Below are 19,490 nucleotides of genomic sequence, written 5' to 3' on the forward strand. Positions count from 1 at the left end.
CCAATCAGTCAAAATAATAACTCTCCCAGGCCCTCCTAGATGCTTGATAAGAACCCATGGATTTGTAAGAGGTGTGATTCTTGTGTTCCTCTTAGACAGTTATCACAAAGTCACAAGAGGGCCATTCTTTCACAATGCCATTGGAGATACTGTATGTCAACCAATAAATATCACTAGATATCAATGCATAATTGAATCCTCCAAATTAATGTAATCAATTGGTTAGCACAGCATGGCACGTGTGATATAAACACAGTCTGAAGCTGTCAGGGAAGCCAAACACCAGCATACAACAAGGCTTTGATAAGATCACATACCTATGCTGTTTATGGACGCAGCCAGATCACTTCCACAGTCATATCGGTGGGACTCCATCTCCTTTCCCAAGCTTCACATGGAAACATGATGCAGTTTTCCATTCTAGTTATGGAAGAAGTAAAGCATCTGGCCAACTGTGACATGCTTTTCTCTACCCCAGGACGACAACTAGAGGAGCCCAGGGCAGATTCATACAGTACAAGCCCATATCATTCTGTCCTGCTGTCTGTCATTCAGGAGCAGCAGACCGATGGCTCTGTGAGTGAGTCTTCCCCAGTCAACTCTAAAAGTGCCCTGATAAGTGGAGCAGGGGAGGATTAGTGTTGTAATCTAGCACAGTGCCAGGCTAAATCAACACCACAAGGCCTGTGGCGGAAAAGGGCACAGCGGTAAAGCTGGATCGCCTCCTAGGCGTAGTTGGAGTTGACATGATACCAGATCTGGGACCAGGCTAATCTCACCCTAATATCCTGCAATAACAAATCCTCCACATGAGGGCCCTCTGTGTCTACAGCTGAAAGAGGACTCTTCACAAAGGACTGATGTTTAACAATATGCTCTTTGCAAAACGTCAGCACCTCTTTTTCAGTTTGTCTCAGACTGAAGAGGGAGTTGCCAAAATGAGGGGCAGCAGTAGAATATGCAGAGAGGGACGGTGAGAGGACAACAATGGTAGTGTAACCTATGTGAGTTATGACCAACTGATACTCATTTGCATTCTGGGTAAGTAGTAAGAATGAACACTTTACTTTATGTCATTTTCTATGCAGCAGCAGTGAAAGAGTTAAGGATGGTGTCTTGTGCACTGGAGGGTGATAAGTGAGTTATCTCCTTACCACCACAGGAGCAGATAATGACTGAGGGTTTTCTCTCAGGGAACTTCCAGAGTTCAAATAGTCTGCCTGACTGCAGAAGGTACGGAGGCACGGAGACAGAGGAGGTGAGTGAACAGCTATGGTCTAAAGATGTTATTGTATCTCACGAAGACTCAAATGATAGATCATTGACATATGTTGGTGATATGTTGATGCTACATATTGAATGTGCATTGTGTTTCTTACATATTCTTACATATTCAGCAAATTGCTGTCTTCTCCAGTTTCTCTGTCTGAGATCATATCAAAGTGATAAATGACTTGTATGTTTATGAGCATCAATCTGTCAACGCTATGAGACTAATGTAAATGCATTAAGGGCCCATCCAATTGTGTCCGAGGAACACTCTGGGTAAAGCTGCGTTGCGCTCGTGCATGACTGCACTGTTTTGTTTTTCTCTCCCAGCCCCAAACACTGTGAGGAAGATGAGGAGAGGAGACACCCCTCTGCTAAAGCAGCAGTCAAGCCCCTGCTTGGGAAACAGTAAGCTTGCTCTCCCCCTCCTCCCCCTCTCTCCCTTTCTCCCCCTCTCTCAGGCTTATTCATTCACTCAATCTCTCACATGCTCTCTCACTCATACATGTAGACCCTCAGACATGTAGACATCAGCCCTATAAATAAAACAACACCACTCCAACCAGTGCTCATAAATGTTGATGTACTGTACTGTACTCTCTTAAAATATCTTTAGCCAGGGTGATACGTGTCTTTCTCATACACAGACTGACAGAGATGTAGTTGACATTCTCTTATAGAGGTGTCTTTGACAGAAGGTACAGTAATTCAGGACTGGACCCCCACCAGTGACAACAGGCTGGTGTCTGAGAGAGCCCAGAGAGGACATGATAAAAACTGTCACGATCGTTGTAAGAAGCGGACCAAAGCGCAGCGTGGTGTGAATGCATCATTTAATAGATGACGAAAGCCGTGAAGCTATCATAAGAACTGTGCTGACACAAGCAACTAACAGACAATCACCCACAAACAAACAGTGAAACCCAGGCTACCTAAGTATGATTCTCAATCAGAGACAACTAATGACATCTGCCTCTGATTGAGAACCATACTAGGCCGAAACATAGAAATCCCAAAAATCATAGAAAAACAAACATAGACTGCCCACCCCAACTCACGCCCTGACCATACTAAATAACGACAAAACAAAGGAAATAAAGGTCAGAACGTGACAAAAACAGTGTGTGACAGCTGTGTTTGAGGCAAGAGAACGACTAATGGCTGCCCAGAGACAGGGAGCACTACGGTAAATGATCCAACACAGACAGGAAGATAGCAGGAATACAATGACCAGACCGTTAGGAAACAACCCATTCAGGAGATGCTCAAAATTCCTTTTTGCTCCAATGTGCTAACATCATGGTATCAAAATGCCACTTGCAAACTCAAAGGGGCTTCCTGGAACGTACAGAGGCTTAGAACAACATAGCTCAACATGATCATGGCTCAGTTCTCTCTCATTCTCTCTGTCTCTCAGTCCCCACATCCCACTATCATAAGTACATCAGTGCAGAGGGGAACCATTGAGATCAGACTGTGTCTGTGCCTACATTTAATCTCCTGTAATGCTCTCTATGGAGCTGCAGCAGAAATCCCCTCGGTCACATGATCTAATGCTTCCAAAACCAGATGTGCAGATCAATAATAGGAAGTCAGCTCCAATGCAGAACAACATTATTTCTCCATGTAATGAAGCTCTGAATGAAATATAGAGCAAGCTGAATGACATTGTTGCTGTCCAAAGATACTGTAAATAATTCTGCTGTGAGGCATTAGACCTTCAACTTCAACAGGCCAGGTAAAAATAAACACGGATTGTTAACATTGTGACCTGCATGTTGGAGTGTGTGTGTGTGTGTGTGTGTGTGTGTGTGTGTGTGTGTGTGTGTGTGTGTGTGTGTGTGTGTGTGTGTGTGTGTGTGTGTCTGAGCCGTGGGGGTTGGACAGGCAACTGGGATGTGAGTTGTAGTCATGTGGGGGTAATCAGAGCTGCAGCAGTTGTCCATTGGGGGAAACAACAGGACCTTAACGACAACACTGAGTTTAATCTGCCCTACATCTCTCTTTCTGGACCTCTACTGGGAACGCTGAACAACACCAATACCAGGTAGGGAATGAAGTCCTATGTCATGTATTTACAGCATACTACAAGCTATGTGAGTGTCTCTGCTGAAGCCAGTGTCAGATAGGATCAGCCTGGACTGAAATCACACAGATCAGGGTAGAGGGTCCTATATGGTTTCAAATTGGCAGTTTTGAGCACGAACATGAAGGACAGTGTGTGCATGGATAAACATGGGTTTGTGGGTCACTGTTTTGTCATCACTTATTCTAATTGGGCGATGTTAGAGTGTGAGGTAGTCTGATCCTTTACTGAGGATGATTACCCATCAGCTGACTGACATGATGCCAGAGAACAACAGCAGAATTATTCATTCTAACACTATGCACCTAAACCAAGGTCAGTCAGGGCTGAGATTAAGTGTGTGGGTGGGTCTGTCGAGGCTCTGAGGCAAAGCAGTGATGCATGGCTGCGCAGCGGCAGTCCTCTCAATCAGGGCTGCCTGGGTAATGTTTACAATACTTGCAACGGCTGCATAGCTTGCTATCTGGCTCCTTAAGGAGGAAGGCTGCGGCTACCAGCTTGTGATTTATCACTGTCCCAAAGGTGGAGAGGAGTGTATGAGGAGTGTTTGTGTGTGATTGTGTGTGAGCCCAGCCAGCTGAGGGGAGCGCCGGTGGCTCGCCTCTGGGCTCTCTCTTTGTTGACAGCCAGTTGTGACATATCCCAAGGATTAGTGGCTCTGTCGACATGATGCCATTGGCTTCTTAAAATAGATAGAGAAGGACACTCAAAGAAAACAGAACCGCAGTCGTGAACCACGGCAGGCTCAGAGTGGGACCGACCCACATCGCAGCCAGCCTGTCAGAGTCAGGCGACTAGCCTGTTAGCCAGTCTCTACCGCAGAGAGCCTGTACAGAGACACTGTGATCCTAGCTGAGATCTCCATCATCAGGACTCCCAGTGGTGACTGTACAGCACAGAGAGATGGCTGTGAACAGACCGGAAGGTAAGGCACGCAGATGATAACGAGTTAAGGTACACTACATACTGTTCTAGCAGCTAGAGCCTTGGAAACTATTGTGTTGCTGTTTGAGAGAGTGTGTTAAAGTTCATAATGTGTGATAGAAATGAGATGGCTATTACTCTGGGAGGAATACTGATGGCTTGTGGGTGTCTCTGACTGAGAAAATGATGTATAACTGATGCAGCAGTATAAGCAGAGAGACAGAGAGAGCGAGAGAGAGACAGACAGTGTGTGTGTGTGTGTGTGTGTGTGTGTGTGTGTGTGTGTGTGTGTGTGTGTGTGTGTGTGTGTGTGTGTGTGTGTGTGTGTGTGTGTGTGTGTGTGTGTGTGTGTGTGTGTGTGTGTGTGTGTGTGTGTGTGTGTGTGTGTGTGTGTGTGTGTGTGCGAGTTAGGCAGCACTCCAATTCATTGAGAGGAAGAAGCGGTGCTAAATTATTTATGAGAACCCATCTATTAATCAATGCTGCTGCTTCACCGAAACTCTCTCAGCTTTCAGAGTTCACCTGTGGTCTTTGCTGTAATGTGCTGCTCTCTCTCTCTCTGTCTGTCTGCAGTGCAGTGGGCAGTGGACAGGCGCTAGTTTGATCCACAAAGCTGTTCTTGGAAGTGGCTTAGGGTGAGCAGTGGGGTGTTTGTGGCACAGCATTTTGGCAGGAATGGCAGCCCTCTTGGAAAGGCTTGGCAGAATGGAGCTTTGACATTACTCTGTCACTGATAACACCAGAGCTTTTCTCTCAGGGGCACCAGGTCTGTATGGCCACAGTGCTGCCTGGGTGGAAAGGGTTTTATGTCATTTGGGGTATCAAAAACCCCTTGCGGTTTGGTCACTTGATCTGTCGGTGCAGACACGTCCCTGAATGGGACAGCAGTGTGGTAATTGGACCAGTGACCGACAATCAGACACTGGGCTATAAAGTCTACAGTACAAACACTACTGTCACGGTTACACAGTTTATTATGATTAGGACCATAAACCTGAAAGGAATAGAGCTGGTATGTGTCTGGAGACAAATCAAAATGGCAGTCATACTGTATAAGTCGATACATGACCAACAAACATGTTCATGTAACAGTATAAACAACATCGTTGCAGCCTGAGTGTACCACTGCAGATACTCTGGTCTTCAGAAAAATGAAAAGAAAGATGGAACAGCTGGGAATGAAAACTTCATTAAATCCCAGGGGTAATAAGATGACCTCTGACAGTACAATTCACTCAGCAGGCAGTCTATGAATAAGATAAACACTAACCTGATGTCATTCTCTACCCTGTCTCTATGTTGTCCTCAGAGAGGATAGTATGGGGCCTGGCATTGACCCTAAAGGTCATAAGTGAAAATAGCATATTGTCTCGGAGGCAAGTACAGTTAGCATGTTGGATGTAACGTGATCAGTTGTCAGTATTTATGTCGGTCACAAGTGCTCAAGGATCCGCTTACCAGAGTCATTTCAAAAGGAGATTGCAGTACGCCACAATTTGTCAATCTGTCATGGCGGTTGTTTTGCCTTGCCTCGAGGTAACTGCTAAGCAAATAAATGAATATATGCTAATAGATCTAATATTAGCTAACACATTGTGCTAATAGTTCCCATTTAATACTAGGTGAATATGCAAAGCAATGCTTATATAGCAGAGGGATGTCATGACAGTGAGGTGTCGTGATGACAATGCAGATTTGAGTTCTGAGTGGATAGAAACGTCGGAAATGGCCGCTATTTCCGGGGAGAGATTAGGTGGCAGCTCCACCTCCTACAATAACCCCTCCAAAACTCCAATCTAACCTCTCCAAAACTCCAATCTAACCCCTCCAAAACTCCAATCTAACCCCTCCAAAAATCCAATCTAACCCCTCCAAAACTCCAAAGTGTATACAGTATGTACATACTGTATCTGTACAGTGTTTCTACTAAGCTGCTACACCTGGTGTTTTAACAGACATGCCGAGACAATTCCCTAAGATCACGCTGAGCGAGGTGGATGAGGAGACACGTCTGCTGGCTGAGAAGGTGTACGCGTCAGCGCTGAAGGAGGAGGACACTAAGGATGCCCTGTCCATGTTCACCGTCCCTGAGGACTGTCCCATCGGCCTGCACCAGGCCAAGGAGAGGGAGCTGCTCAAAGAGCTGGCAGAGCAGCACTCAGAAGAGAGCGCCAAGAGGTGAGTCTGGCTCTCAACAACACAGGACCTCATGGAATCTAAACTAGCTGATCAATTCAGTACTGGAGTGTTAAGTATTTATAAGAATGTTTGGTTTCCAGGAAGAAGAGTTTCAAGATGATCCGTTCGCAGTCTGCATCCTTGCAGGGCCTGCAGATCCCTGTGACTGCAGAGTGGGCCCGTTCTGTGGTGACCCCATTCCTCTCACCCTCCTCCACCTGCTCCTCACTTCCAGAGAACTGCCCCGAGTACCAGAGGGTCACCATCAGTGGAGACTACTGCGCTGGTGTAAGTGCTCCAAGCAGGTGGCATACAGTTCATACTCAACTCATACAGTATTTCACTGCATACTGGAAGAGTTGCAATGAAATGGGACAGTAATGATTGTGTTTAGCTTTTCGTGTATTGATGTGAATATTGATGTGTATAGTGTATATTGATGTTTTTGGTACATCTGTAAAAGAGAACTTGGACTCTTTATTTTATTTTTATTTCACCAGGTAGACTAGTTGAAAACAAGTTCTCATTTGCAACTGCGACCTGGCCAAGATAAAGCAAAGCAGTTCGACACATACAACAACACAGAGTTACACATGGAATAAACAAACATACAATCAATAATTGTAACGGTTTTCTTCCTGGGAAGGAGAGGAGGACCAAACTGCAGCGTGGTTATTGTTTTAACATCTTTAATATAGACGATCAACGAGAACACTACAAAATACAAAACAATAAATGTGAAAACCGAAACAGTCCTATCTGGTGCAATGACACAAAGACAGAAGACAATCACCCACAAAATACCCAAAGAACATGGTTGCCTAAATATGGTTCCCAATCAGAGACAACGATAAACACCTGCCTCTAATTGAGAACCAATCTAGGCAACCATAGACTTCCATAAACACCTAGACTAGAAAACACCACATAAACAGAGATTTTTGAACTGGAAGGAGAGGTGGCCAAAGGAAGAATTGGCTTTGGGGGTGACCAGTGAGATATGCCTGCTGGAGCGCGTGCTACGGGTGGGTGCTGCTATGGTGACCAGTGAGCTGAGATAAGGCGGGGCTTTACCAAGCAGAGACTTGTAGATGACCTGGAGCCAGTGGGTTTGGCGACGAGTATGAAGCCAGGGCCAGCCAACGAGATCATACAGGTCGCAGTGGTGGGTAGTATATGGGGCTTTGGTGACAAAACAGATGGCATTATGATAGACTGCATCCAATAAATGCAAATGACATCGCAGAAGTCGAGGATTGGTAGGATGGTCAGTTATACGAGGGTATGTTTGGCAGCATGAGTGAAGGATGCTTTGTTGCGAAATTGGAAGCCGATTCTAGATTTAATTTTGGATTGGAGATGTTTAATGTCAGTCTGGAAGGAGAGTTTACAGTCTAACCATACACCTAGGTATTTGTAGTTGTCCACATATTCTAAGTCAGAACCGTGATGCTGGACGGGCGGGCAGGTGCAGGCAGCGATCGGTTGAAGAGCATGCATTTAGTTTTACTTGCATTTAAGAGCAGTTGGAGGCCACAGAAGGAGAGTTGTATGCCATTGGTTATGATGTCGTTGGAGTCCTTGAGTCCTAAACGACATGCACCCATGACCATCTCTGAAACCAGATTGCATAGCGGAGATTCGAAATGGTCGGTATTCTGTTTGTTAACTTGGCTTTCAAAGACCAAGTAGGCAGGGTAGAATAGATATAGCAGTTTGAGTCTAGAGTGTCACCCCCTTTGAAGAGGGGGATGACCGCGGCAGCTTTCAAATCTATGGGAATCTCAGACGATACGAAAGGGGTTGCAATAATTTTGGCAGATAATTTTAGAAAGAGATGGTCCAGATTGTCTAGCCCGGCTGATTTGTAGGGGTCCAGATTTTGCAGCTCTTTCAGAACATCAGCTGTCTGGATTTGGGTGAAGGAGAAGTGGCGGAGGTTTGGGCGAGTTGCTGTGGGGAGCGCAGGGCTGTTGACCGGGGTAGGGGTAGCCAGGTGGAAAGCATGGCTAGCCGTAGAAAAATGCTTATTGAAATTCTCAATTATTGTGGATTTATCGGTAGTGACACTGTTTCCTAGCCTCAGTGCAGTGGGCAGCTTGGAGGAGGTGCTCTTATTCTCCATGGACTTTACAGTGTCCCAGAACTTTTTTGAGTTTGTACTACAGGATGCAAATTTCTGTTTGAAAAAGCTAGCCTTAGCTTTCCTAACTTCCGGTGTATATTGGTTCCTAACTTCCCTAAAAAGTTGCATATCACGGGGGCTATTCGATGCTAATGCAGAACTCCACAGGATGTTTTTGTGCTGGTCAAGGGCAGACAGGTCTGGAGTGAACCAAAGGCTATATCTATTCCTAGTTCTACATTTTTTTGAATGGAGCATGAATAACCAGGCATCCTCCACTGACGGGATGAGGTCAATGTCATTCCAGGATACCCCGGCCAGGTCAATTAGAAAGGCCTGTTTTCAGAAGTGCACTCAGCATGACTCCCTGTCAAAATACAAGTTTGATAAACAATTTAAATAATAAAAGTGGTACTTTGGTATGACTTTAAATCCCCAGGTGGTTAGGAATACATTTGTGTGGCAGAGATGAAATTTAAAGCCATGTGGGAAGACTAGTAATGACAGCTCTCTCCTCTCCCCAGATCACAGTAGAGGACTATGAACAGGCAGCAAAAACCCTGATGAAAGCCCTGTTCATTAGGGAGAAGTACTCCAGACTGGCCTACCATCGCTTTCCCCAGACCGTCGCTCAGTTCCTCCGCAGCGCTGAGAACCAGACGTGGAAGGAAGAGGACGGGGTTCTACCAGGTATAGACTGAGTGTACAAAACATTCATAACACCTTGCTACTATTGAGTTGCACCCACCTTTTGCTCTCAGAACAGCCTCAATTCGTTGGGGCATGGACTCTATAAGGTGTTGAAAGCGTTCCACAGGGATGCTGGCCAATGTTGACTCCAGTGCTTCCCACAGTTGTGACCATTCTTGATACACACGGGAAACTGTTGAGTGTGAAAAACCAAGCAGCGTTGCAGTTCTTGACACAAACCGGTGCACCTGGCACCTACGACCATACCCCGTTCAAAGACAGTTAAATATTTTGTCTTGCCCATTCACCCTCTGAATGACACACATACACAGTCCATGTCTCAATTGTCTCAAGCGGATTTAACAAGTGACATCAATAACTGAACATAGCTTTCACCCTGAATTTCCCTGGCCAGTCTATGTCATGGTGTTGATAATGTTTTGTACACTCAGTGTACACTCAAACAGTGCCCATAAATTAACTATATGTACATAATGTGTTCTTAACGTCCTGTACAAGTGGAGTCCATTGTATTAGTCTATGTCAGTCATACTGGTCTCCCCACAGATGTCTGCCCTTGCCCTAGGGAGGGGGAGGACCCTTACAGCATTGAGAATATCCCAGACAACCTGAGCTATGAGCTGCAGACGAAAGATGGCATAGTGTATGTGTATGAGAACGCAGAGGCTCTAAGTCAGAACAGGCCCCGCAGCCTACCCTACCCTGACCTGGAGACCTTCGCCATAGACCTCAGCCATGTGCTGGCCATGATCGTTGATGGACCCACGTGAGTGACCACCACTTCCTGAACTCACCACTGTGTAATGGAGCTTAATTTGTGTCTCTGTATAACTAATGTGCTTTACAGGAAGACCTATTGTCACAGACGCCTGAACTTCCTGGGCTCAAAGTTCTACCTGCATGAAATGCTCAATGAGATGGCTGAGCTAAAGGAACTGAAGGGTGTTCCACATAGAGACTTCTACAATGTCAGAAAGGCAAGTTCCAACACTTGAAGGTGAAAGCTAAATTTGTCCACCATTTAGACTCAATCTGATTTGTCCACTTTCCGACTGTGATGTCACTTTCCCCAGGTGGACACACACATCCACGCAGCCGCCTGCATGTCCCAGAAGCACCTTCTTAACTTCATCCAGACCACCTACAAGACGGAGGCAGACCGTGTGGTGCTGGAGAAGGGTGGGCGGAAGCTGACCCTCAGAGAGGTGTTTGAACACCTCAACATGGACCCCTATGACCTCACTGTGGACTCCCTGGATGTACACGCTGTAAGACCCTCCCTCTCTCTATCTATTTCTCCTGCCATCATGCATACCCTTACAAAGAAAAACAAATGAAAAAATGTGAAAAAAAAGGTGTTTTTCAGACACGTGTGAAGTTTCACATGTTAATTTTCCATGTATTTGTCCCTCGTGTGAAAATATATAACTCTAGTACTCTATTAGGTGTTTAAAGCGGCAATCCTTAATTGAAACATGAACAAAGGGGTCTCCCCACCACAGTTTCAGTAAAAAGCCAAGGTTTGGGGCTGGAGAAATGCAACCACTCTCAAATCCTTACCCTACGCTATGGATGCAAGGACTGTACATCCATGATACACTACATGACCAAATGTATGTGAACACTTGCTCGTCAAATATCTCATTCCAAAATCATGTGCATTAATATGGAGTTGGTCCTCCCTTTGCAGCTATAACAGCCTCCACTCTTCTGGGAAGGCTTTCCACGAGATGTTGGAACACTGAATCTTCTACAATGTCATTGTATGCTGTACCATTAAGCTTTCCCTTCACTGGAACTAAGTGGCCTAGCCCGAAACATGAAAAACAGGCCCAGACCATTATTCCCCCTCCACCAAACTTTACAGTTGGCACTATGCATTGGGGCAGGTAGCATTCTCCTGGCATCCGCCAAACCCAGATTTGTCTGTCGGACTGCCAGATGGTGAAGCGTGATTCATCACTCCAGAGAACTCGTTTCCACGGCTCCAGAGTCCAATGGCAGCGAGCTTTACACCACTCCAGCCGACGCTTGACATTACACATGGTGATCTTTGTGCATGGTGAACCCATTTTATGAAGCTCCCAACGAACAGTTATTGTGCTGACGTTGTTTCCGGAGGCAGTTTGGAACTCGGTAGTTGCAACCAAGGACAGACCAACTCCAGAGTGTTGCAACCGAGGACAGAACATTTTTAAGCGCTACGCACTTCAGCACTCAGCACTGAGGCAACATATTTTATATTCTTCAAGAATAAATTGGTAAATATGATTAATTCATAAATCCAAAAATGGATGTAGTCACTAAGGATTGCCCCTTTAATAACAGGCAGTGACTTTCATACAGCAGAACGACACGGAGTGTACAAAACATTAAAAACACCTTTCCATGACAGACTGACCAGATGAATCCAGGTTAAAGCCATTATCCCTTATTGATGTCACTTGTTAAATCCACTTCAATCAGTGTAGATGAAGGAAAGGAGACGGGTTAAAGAATAGTTTTTAAGCCTTGAGACAATTGAGACATTGATTGTGTATGTGTGCCATTCAGGAGGTGAAAGAGCAAGACAAAAGATTTAAGTGACTTTGAACGGGCTATGGTCGTAGGTGCCAGGCTCACTGGTTTGTGTCAAGAACTGCATTGCTGCTGGGTTTTTCAGTTTCCCGTGTGTATCAAGACTGGTCAACCACCCAAAGGACATCCAGCCAACTGTGGGAAGCATTGGAGTCAACACTGGCCAGCATCCCTGTGGAACACTTACGACACCTTGTAGAGTTCATGCCCTGATTAATTGAGGCTGTTCTGAGGGCAAAAGGGGGTTGCAACTCAATATTAGGAAGGTGTTTTTAATGTTTTGTACACTCAGTGTATATCGCCATTTGAACGTGATCCATTAACATGCCCGAAAAGAGAAATAATGTTGTCCATTGTTCTGCGAATGTCCCGCATAATTTGTAGAGCATTTAGGATTTTTAGATGCAGTCACCCTAATTCCAGGGGTGGAAACATTGCTACTGCAACATGTTAACAGAATAACATTATTTCAACCCCACATGTGAACTTGCAACTCCACATGTGAAGTTTTCTTACATGTGAAACTGCACATTTGAATTATTCGTAATTTTTATCATGAATTGTTCACATACAGTGCCTTCAGAAAGTATTCAGACCCCTTGACCTTTTTCACATTTTGTTACGTTAAAGCTTTATTCTAAAATATATTTAATTGTTTTTCCCCCCTCATCAATCTACAATCTACCCCATAATGACAAAGCAAAAACATTTACTTATGTAAATGTGAAATATCACATTTATATAAGTATTCAGACCCTTTACTTAGTACTTGAAGCACCTTTGGCAGCGGTTAAAGCATCGAGTCTTCCTAGGTATGACACTACAAGCTTGGCACACCTGTATTTGGGGAGTTTCTACCATTCTTCTCTGCAGATCCTCTCAAGCTCTGTCAGGTTGGATGGGGAGGACAGCGACCCTAAGCACACAGCCAAGACAACGCAGGTGTTGCTTAGGGACAAGTCTCTCCAGTGATGTTCGATCGGGTTCAAGTCTGGGCTCTGGTTGGGCCACTCAAGGACATTCAGAGACTTGTCCCGGAGCCACTCCTGCGTTGTCTTGGCTATGTGCTTAGGGTCGCTGTCCTGTTGGAAGGTAAACTTTCGCGTCAGTCGGAGTTCCTGAGCGCTCTGAAGCAGGTTTTCATCAAGGATCCCTCATTACTTTGCTCCGTTCACCTTTCCCTCGATCCTGACTAGTCTCCTAGTCCCTGCCGCTGAAAACCATCCCCACAGCATGATGCTGCCTCCACCATGCATCACCATGGGGAAGGTATTGGCCAGGTGATGAGCAGTGCCTGGTTTCTTCCAGACGTGACGCTTGGCATTCAGGCCAAAGAGTTCAATCTTGGTTTCATCAGACCAGAGAATTTTGTTTCTCATGGTCTGAGAGTCGAAGTGCCTTTTGGCAAACTCCAAGCGGGCTGTCGTGCTTTTTACTGAGGAGTGGTTTCCGTCTGGCCACTCTACCATAAATGTCTGATTGGTGGAGTGCTGCAGAGATGGTTGTCCTTCTGGAAGGTTCTCCCATCTCCACAGAGGAACTCTGGAGCTCTGTCAGAGTGACCATCGGGTTCTTATCTATCGGGTTCTTATGTCCTCAGCTCAGTTTGGCTGGGCGGCCAGCTCTAGGAAGACTCTTAGTGGTTCCTAACTTCTTCCATTTAAGAATGACGGAGGCCACTGTGTTCTTTGGGACCTTCAATGCTGTAGAAATGTTTTGGTACCCTTCTATAGATCTGTGCTTCGACACAATCCTGTCTCTGAGCTCTATGGCCAATTCCTTCGACCTCATGACTTGGTTTTTGCTCTGACAAGCACTGTCAACTGTGGGACCTTAAATAGACAGGTGTGTGCCGGTCCAAATCCTGTCCAATTAATTGAATTTCCCACAGGTGGACTCCAATCAAGTTGCAGAAACATCTCAAGGATAATCAACAGAAACAGGATGCACCTGAGCTCAACTTCGAGTCTCATAGCGAAAGGTCTGAAAACTTATGTAAATAAGGTATTTATTTTATTTTCATTATTAAGAAATTGGCAAAAAGTAAAAAAAAATAATAATAATTTTGCTTTGCCATTATGGGGTATTCTATGTAGATTGTTGAGTTTATTTTAAAGTTTTTTATTTTATTCAACTTGGCATATCAGTTAAGAACAAATTCTTATTTACAATGACGGCCTACCGGGGAACAGTGGGTTAAGGGCCTTGTTCAGGGGCAGAACGACAGATTTCTATCTTGTCAGCTCGGGGATTCAATCCAGCAACCTTTCGGATACTGGCCCAACGCTCTAACCACTAGGATACCTGCCACCCCAATTTTCACCTCAGCATGTTATGTGAAAACATGTTTCTCTCCTCACATGTTCAACGGTGGTGTTAACATGTGGATTTAAGTTCAACATCTGAAAACAGAATGCTTATTTGACATGTTTTTTTGTAAGAGTATATCATCCATACTGTACAGGAACAGCTGTTATGCCATAAAACACATTTATTGTGTAACCATAGCTGTTCAGTTATATCTATATGTAGCGGTCCTATGTGTAGCTGGTGTAGGGAGTCAGGCGCAGGACAGCAGATATGAGTAATTAAAGTACTTTACTCAAAAATTCCAAATATACAAGGCAACAATAATGGCCCACAAACATGGACCGAATACAATAAACAATCACTCACGAACACAAAGTGGGGAACAGAGGGTTAAATAATAAACAAGTAATTGGTTGAGTGAAGCCAGGTGTGATAAGACAAAGAACAAATGGAAAATGAAAAGTGGATCGGCGGTGGCTAGAAAGCCGGAGAGCGACCGACTTCGGCGGAAGGGAAGTCGTGACACTATAGCTAGAGACACGTGTTCGTTTTGGAGATCTGTTAGCACCAATCATAAGCTAATATTAGATCACTGTGTGTGTCTCACCCCACAGGGCAGACAAACCTTTCACAGATTCGATAAGTTCAACTCCAAGTACAACCCAGTGGGGGCCAGTGAACTCCGAGAAATCTACCTGAAAACAGACAACCTCATAGATGGAGAGTACTTTGCACGCATTATCAAGGTATAGTTCATTCATACAGAAAACATTCTGATTCTCAAATTGATAACACATGTTATGTTGCATAAGCTATCATTATTATGCAACAACATGTGCAGCAACACATTTGCACATGTGCTACTCTGATGGCTGGGAGGTGACAGAGACCCCGAAGAATGGTGTTTGGAGATGAGAGAACTTCTCATTTATTTGATCTTTCTACCACGTCTTGCCCTTGACAGGAAGTGTCCCATGACCTAGAGGAGAGTAAGTACCAGCATGCTGAGCCTCGTCTGTCCATCTACGGACGCTCTGCAGACGAGTGGGACAGCCTCTCCAAGTGGTTCATCCAGCACAAAGTGCACTCTACCAACATGCAGTGGATCATCCAAGTCCCCAGGATCTAGTAAGGGCTGCTGCCTGAGTGACAGCTGAAGGCAAAGAGTTACATTTCACTTTCAAATGGCGGAAGAATGTAACATGGCTACTATGGAAGGTAGTCCTCTTTTTGTGAGATGTTTGTCATGGTTAAAAATGTTTCACTTCTTTCAGTGATATTTTCAAGTCAAAGAAGTTGATCACGAACTTTGCCAAAATGTTGGAGAACATATTCCTTCCTCTGTTTGAGGCTACAGTCAATCCACAGAAGCATAAAGAGCTACATGTATTTCTCAAATATGTGAGTATAATTCATTTAGATTTTCCTGCAAAAACTATCCTGATAGTGTCAACCATTCACCATTCAACCCCATATTCTTCCTGTACAGGTGACAGGCTTTGACAGCGTGGATGATGAGTCCAAGCACAGTGACCACATGTTCTCCTACAAGAGCCCCAAACCTGAGCAGTGGACAGCAGATGAAAACCCTCCCTACAGCTACTACCTCTTCCACATGTACGCCAACATCATGGTGCTCAACAATCTGAGGAAGTAAGTACCTGTTGCTGTCTGCCCCTCTCAGGCCTCTGGTAACGGACCCAAACCATTATATCTCTTTCAAGAGAAATCAAGAGTTCCAACTGTCCTTCTACTGATGCTGCTGACAGGAATACGTAGGTGTTACACCCATTGTTCAGTTGCTATTATTCATTGAATTTCCAGTAAGGCACTTCAGAATGTCCTGAGGGCAACCAAGGGGAGCAGAACAGGTGTCTGATTGCAGGCATGCTACATTGCTGCACAGTGTAATGCACCAACACATCTATAAATAAATTCCCTATGATAATACAAAGGAATAGAATTACAGTCTCTGACAGACTTGAATTACTGGCACATTGTCACGACTTCCGCCGAAGTTGGTGCCTCTCCTTGTTCGGGCGGCGACGTCACCGGCTTTCTTGCCTCCTCCGATCTATGTTTCCTTTTCCATTTGGTTTGTCTTGATTGTACACACCTGGTTTCCATTGCGTTATAATTTATTCCCTATTTAACCCTCTGGCTCCCACATGGTTTTGTGCTGGTTTGTTCTTTGTTAAGTGGTCAAGATGTCTGTGAGCTGGTGTGGTTTTTCCCAGAGTGGAAATTATTGTTTTATTTTCGAGGAAAGTATGTTTTTACTCAGTTTTGTGTCCTGCGCCTGACTCTGTCCTAACTGCTGCACACTGACACTTGATACACATATGGTCAAGGATCTCCTCCAAAGTCACTGAAGATGCTACTGTAGGCCTGGATAATACGTGTGTGTGTGTGTGTGTGTGTGTGTGTGTGTGTGTGTGTGTGTGTGTGAATACGACCACTGAATATTTCCCTGGGTCTCTTCCAGAGAGCGAGGCTTAAGTACCTTCCAGTTCCGTCCACACTGCGGGGAGGCTGGATCCATCACCCACCTGGTCTCTGCTTTCCTCACTGCTGACAACATCTCCCACGGCCTCAACCTCAAGAAGGTCCTCTACTACCATACTGATTCCTGCATCATCTGTCCTCAACACACTCTAGCCTACACACACTTATTTGCCATCAAATATGCTGTAATTGCTCAACTCCCCAGCATGTTTGAGTGGAGCACTCTCATGCTGATCTCCCATGTGATACAGTAGGTGCTACTCATATGAATAGTGGATGTCATGAGATTACCCTAAATAAATGCAAAGCTATCTGAAATATTCTCACATGAAAGCACGCTGTATAAATGCTAGTCATTGTAATGCAGTAACAGTGTTCAGCCCTTTAGGCCTCACTGTTTGCTTCATTTTCCTGTCTATCTGTGGGCCTAACCAGCACACAGACAAAGGCCCTGTCTACCAGGCCTGCTCCATGCAAATACAACCACTGAATATAACCGAGCCAGGGACAGGAGCTAGTTATCAACTTCCAACATTTTAGCATCCACCGTGTCTACTGAGCAGGTGACAGCGAGGTATGTGTGAGTCTGTGTGTATGTACTGAGTGTCTGTCTCTCTCTGCCACAGAGCCCCGTCCTACAGTACCTGTACTACTTGGCCCAGGTGCCCATTGCCATGTCTCCTCTGAGCAATAACAGCTTGTTCCTGGAATATTCCAAAAACCCTCTCAGGGAGTTCCTACACAAGGGGCTGTGTGTGTCTCTATCAACAGATGATCCTATGCAGTTCCACTATACCAAGGTAAACTGTTGGAGAAATAGTAGCTCAAATCAGCTCCAGCTGAGTGTTCCATAGCTGTTTTGTAGGACAGTACTTGATGACAGTGTGTCCTGTCTGTAGGAGGCACTGATGGAGGAGTATGCCATTGCGGCCCAGCTGTGGAAGCTCAGCACCTGTGATGTGTGTGAGATTGCCAGGAACAGTGTGCTGCAGAGTGGCCTGTCTCACCAGGTAGAGCCCTGGGCATTGATATCTACCCTCTTAGAAAAAAGGGTTCCAAAAGGGTTATTTGCTGTCCCAGTAGGAGAACCCTCTTTGTTCCAGGTAGAACCCTTTTTGGTTCTAGGTAGAAACCCTCTGTGGAAAGGATTCTACATGAAACCCAAAAGTATTCTACCAGGAACCGAAAAGGGTACTTCAAAGGGTTCTCCTATGGGGACAGCCAAAGAACTTTTACCTTCTAGATAACACCTTTTTTATAAGTGTGTATCATAGCATGAATGCAAAATAACATTAAAATATCCTTCCCCTGTCCCCCATCTAATGGAGTGATTATACCTAAGGAGCTTACATGATATACAATCTCTGGTAATACTGTATGACTCATTTTGTGCAGGAGAAGAAGCACTTTATTGGGGCCAATTACTTGAAGGATGGACCTGAGGGGAACGACATTCGGCGGACCAATGTGGCTCAGATCCGCATGGCCTACCGCCACGAGACCCTGTGCAATGAGCTCAGCTTCCTAGTGGATGCAGTGAAAACTGAAGCGGCCATTGGCACACAACCCGAGTGACCACAATAACATGGGATTTAGCTCAATCTGTGCATGTAAGCTCTCAACCCTCACAACGATATCTCTTGCATTCACGGGAGAAAAAACCCAATAGTTTGAATGAATAAGTGTGTCTCTTGTTTCTCTGGCTGCATGTGTGCTAGTAGTGCTCAAGTGGCAAAGTGGTCCCTGAAAATTGTGTACTATGTGCAGATATATGCCTAAGTGGCTGGCCCACATGGAGGAATATGTAGGCCAAGCACAGTTTCCAGAAAAGCAGTTGCTTTCAAACTAGGCATTTCATGGATAATTGAGGTAAGACAGTAATTCTGCTAATATATCATGCATGTATGAACTACACATTGACACATCCAAAGTGGGAGGCTTAATAAATACTTATTAGTCGCCAAAGTTCCGGAGCATGTCTTTAACAGTATAAAAATAGTTTGGAGAGGTAGCAGTAGGAGCCAACTACATCTTAGTGTCTAAATTATGTATGTCCACAGTACAAGGGTTTCCTTCTACAGTACAGCAACATCATCTGCACTAAGGCTGGCTCACTCTGCAGAGCACTTACTCACAGTTCAGTAATGGAACAAAATATTTGGGAGAAAAAACACTGGCCACATCTATTTTGATGTCCGACACTCACTGTATCATGCCTTCGTGATGGGCGGTCCCAGCTGTTGGCGGAACCTGACAGTGTTTATCTCTGGAGCTGGAACACTGCTTTAGCTGTGATGAATGGTACATTTCCACTGTCCCTTTCCATGTGAGCTCGTTTTTTACAGGATGTCATGCAGTAGGTTGCAAGGAGGACACTGAAGTCAGTTGTGGGCACTGTAGGTACAAAACATTGTACTTGTATGCACTGTATGATATTTGCTTGAAATATTTGTGTGAGTGTTTTATTTCAATTTGAATGAAAACGGGCGTTTCTATTGGTCAGAGTATGCAATATTTAATTTGAATGTACTGTATGTATAACTTTGGAAAGCAACTATGAGCCAATTGAATGTTGAGAGTTTGGACAAGAGAGAAAAATGTGAAGGCATATCTTCTCCTCTAGTTGCACTGAGATACAAGTGTCCAAAGATGGACAAAGATGTTATACTGCTCTCTCACCTCTTGCTCGTTAATGGCTGACAGAATGCTGTGAAATAGCCTGTTCTTAATTATGTTACTTTTGTTATCAATAAAGATATTTAAAAGTGGATTATTCCCCTTTTTTTTGTCATGCAGCAATTTAAA

General features: G+C 44.8%; 1 protein-coding gene across 4 annotated transcripts; it reads left to right on the forward strand.

Annotated features, from left to right (window-relative positions):
* The first annotated feature begins 1,568 nt into the window (after positions 1–1,568).
* On the forward strand, positions 1,569–19,453 carry LOC139411431 (adenosine monophosphate deaminase 3a). Of its 4 annotated transcripts, XM_071157780.1 has the most exons (16): positions 4,110–4,280; positions 4,853–4,914; positions 6,235–6,457; positions 6,559–6,745; positions 9,107–9,272; positions 9,840–10,059; positions 10,141–10,270; positions 10,367–10,561; positions 14,795–14,926; positions 15,145–15,308; positions 15,455–15,581; positions 15,670–15,833; positions 16,666–16,786; positions 17,312–17,485; positions 17,585–17,695; positions 18,081–19,453. In XM_071157780.1, exons 3-16 carry the CDS (start codon positions 6,237–6,239, stop codon positions 18,258–18,260), a joined length of 2,292 nt encoding a protein of 763 aa, XP_071013881.1. In that variant the 5' UTR covers positions 4,110–4,280; positions 4,853–4,914; positions 6,235–6,236; the 3' UTR covers positions 18,261–19,453. The 4 variants fall into 4 exon arrangements, with proteins under 4 accessions (XP_071013878.1, XP_071013880.1, XP_071013879.1 ...); XM_071157777.1 differs by lacking the exons at positions 4,110–4,280; positions 4,853–4,914 and adding an exon at positions 1,569–1,677; XM_071157779.1 differs by lacking the exons at positions 4,110–4,280; positions 4,853–4,914 and adding an exon at positions 3,156–3,316.
* The last annotated feature ends 37 nt before the right edge of the window (positions 19,454–19,490 follow it).

The sequence above is a fragment of the Oncorhynchus clarkii genome, chromosome 6 (genome assembly GCF_045791955.1).
Source record: "Oncorhynchus clarkii lewisi isolate Uvic-CL-2024 chromosome 6, UVic_Ocla_1.0, whole genome shotgun sequence".
Taxonomy (NCBI): domain Eukaryota; kingdom Metazoa; phylum Chordata; class Actinopteri; order Salmoniformes; family Salmonidae; genus Oncorhynchus; species Oncorhynchus clarkii.

Coding starts and splice junctions, on each gene's coding strand:
- LOC139411431 (XM_071157777.1), top strand. CDS start 1,569: ATGACTGCACTGTTTTGTTTTTCTCTCCCAGCCCCAAACACTGTGAGG. Junction 10,562..14,794: donor ACTCCCTGGATGTACACGCT/GTAAGACCCTCC, acceptor CTCACCCCACAG/GGCAGACAAACCTTTCACAG. Junction 15,834..16,665: donor GTGCTCAACAATCTGAGGAA/GTAAGTACCTGT, acceptor GGTCTCTTCCAG/AGAGCGAGGCTTAAGTACCT.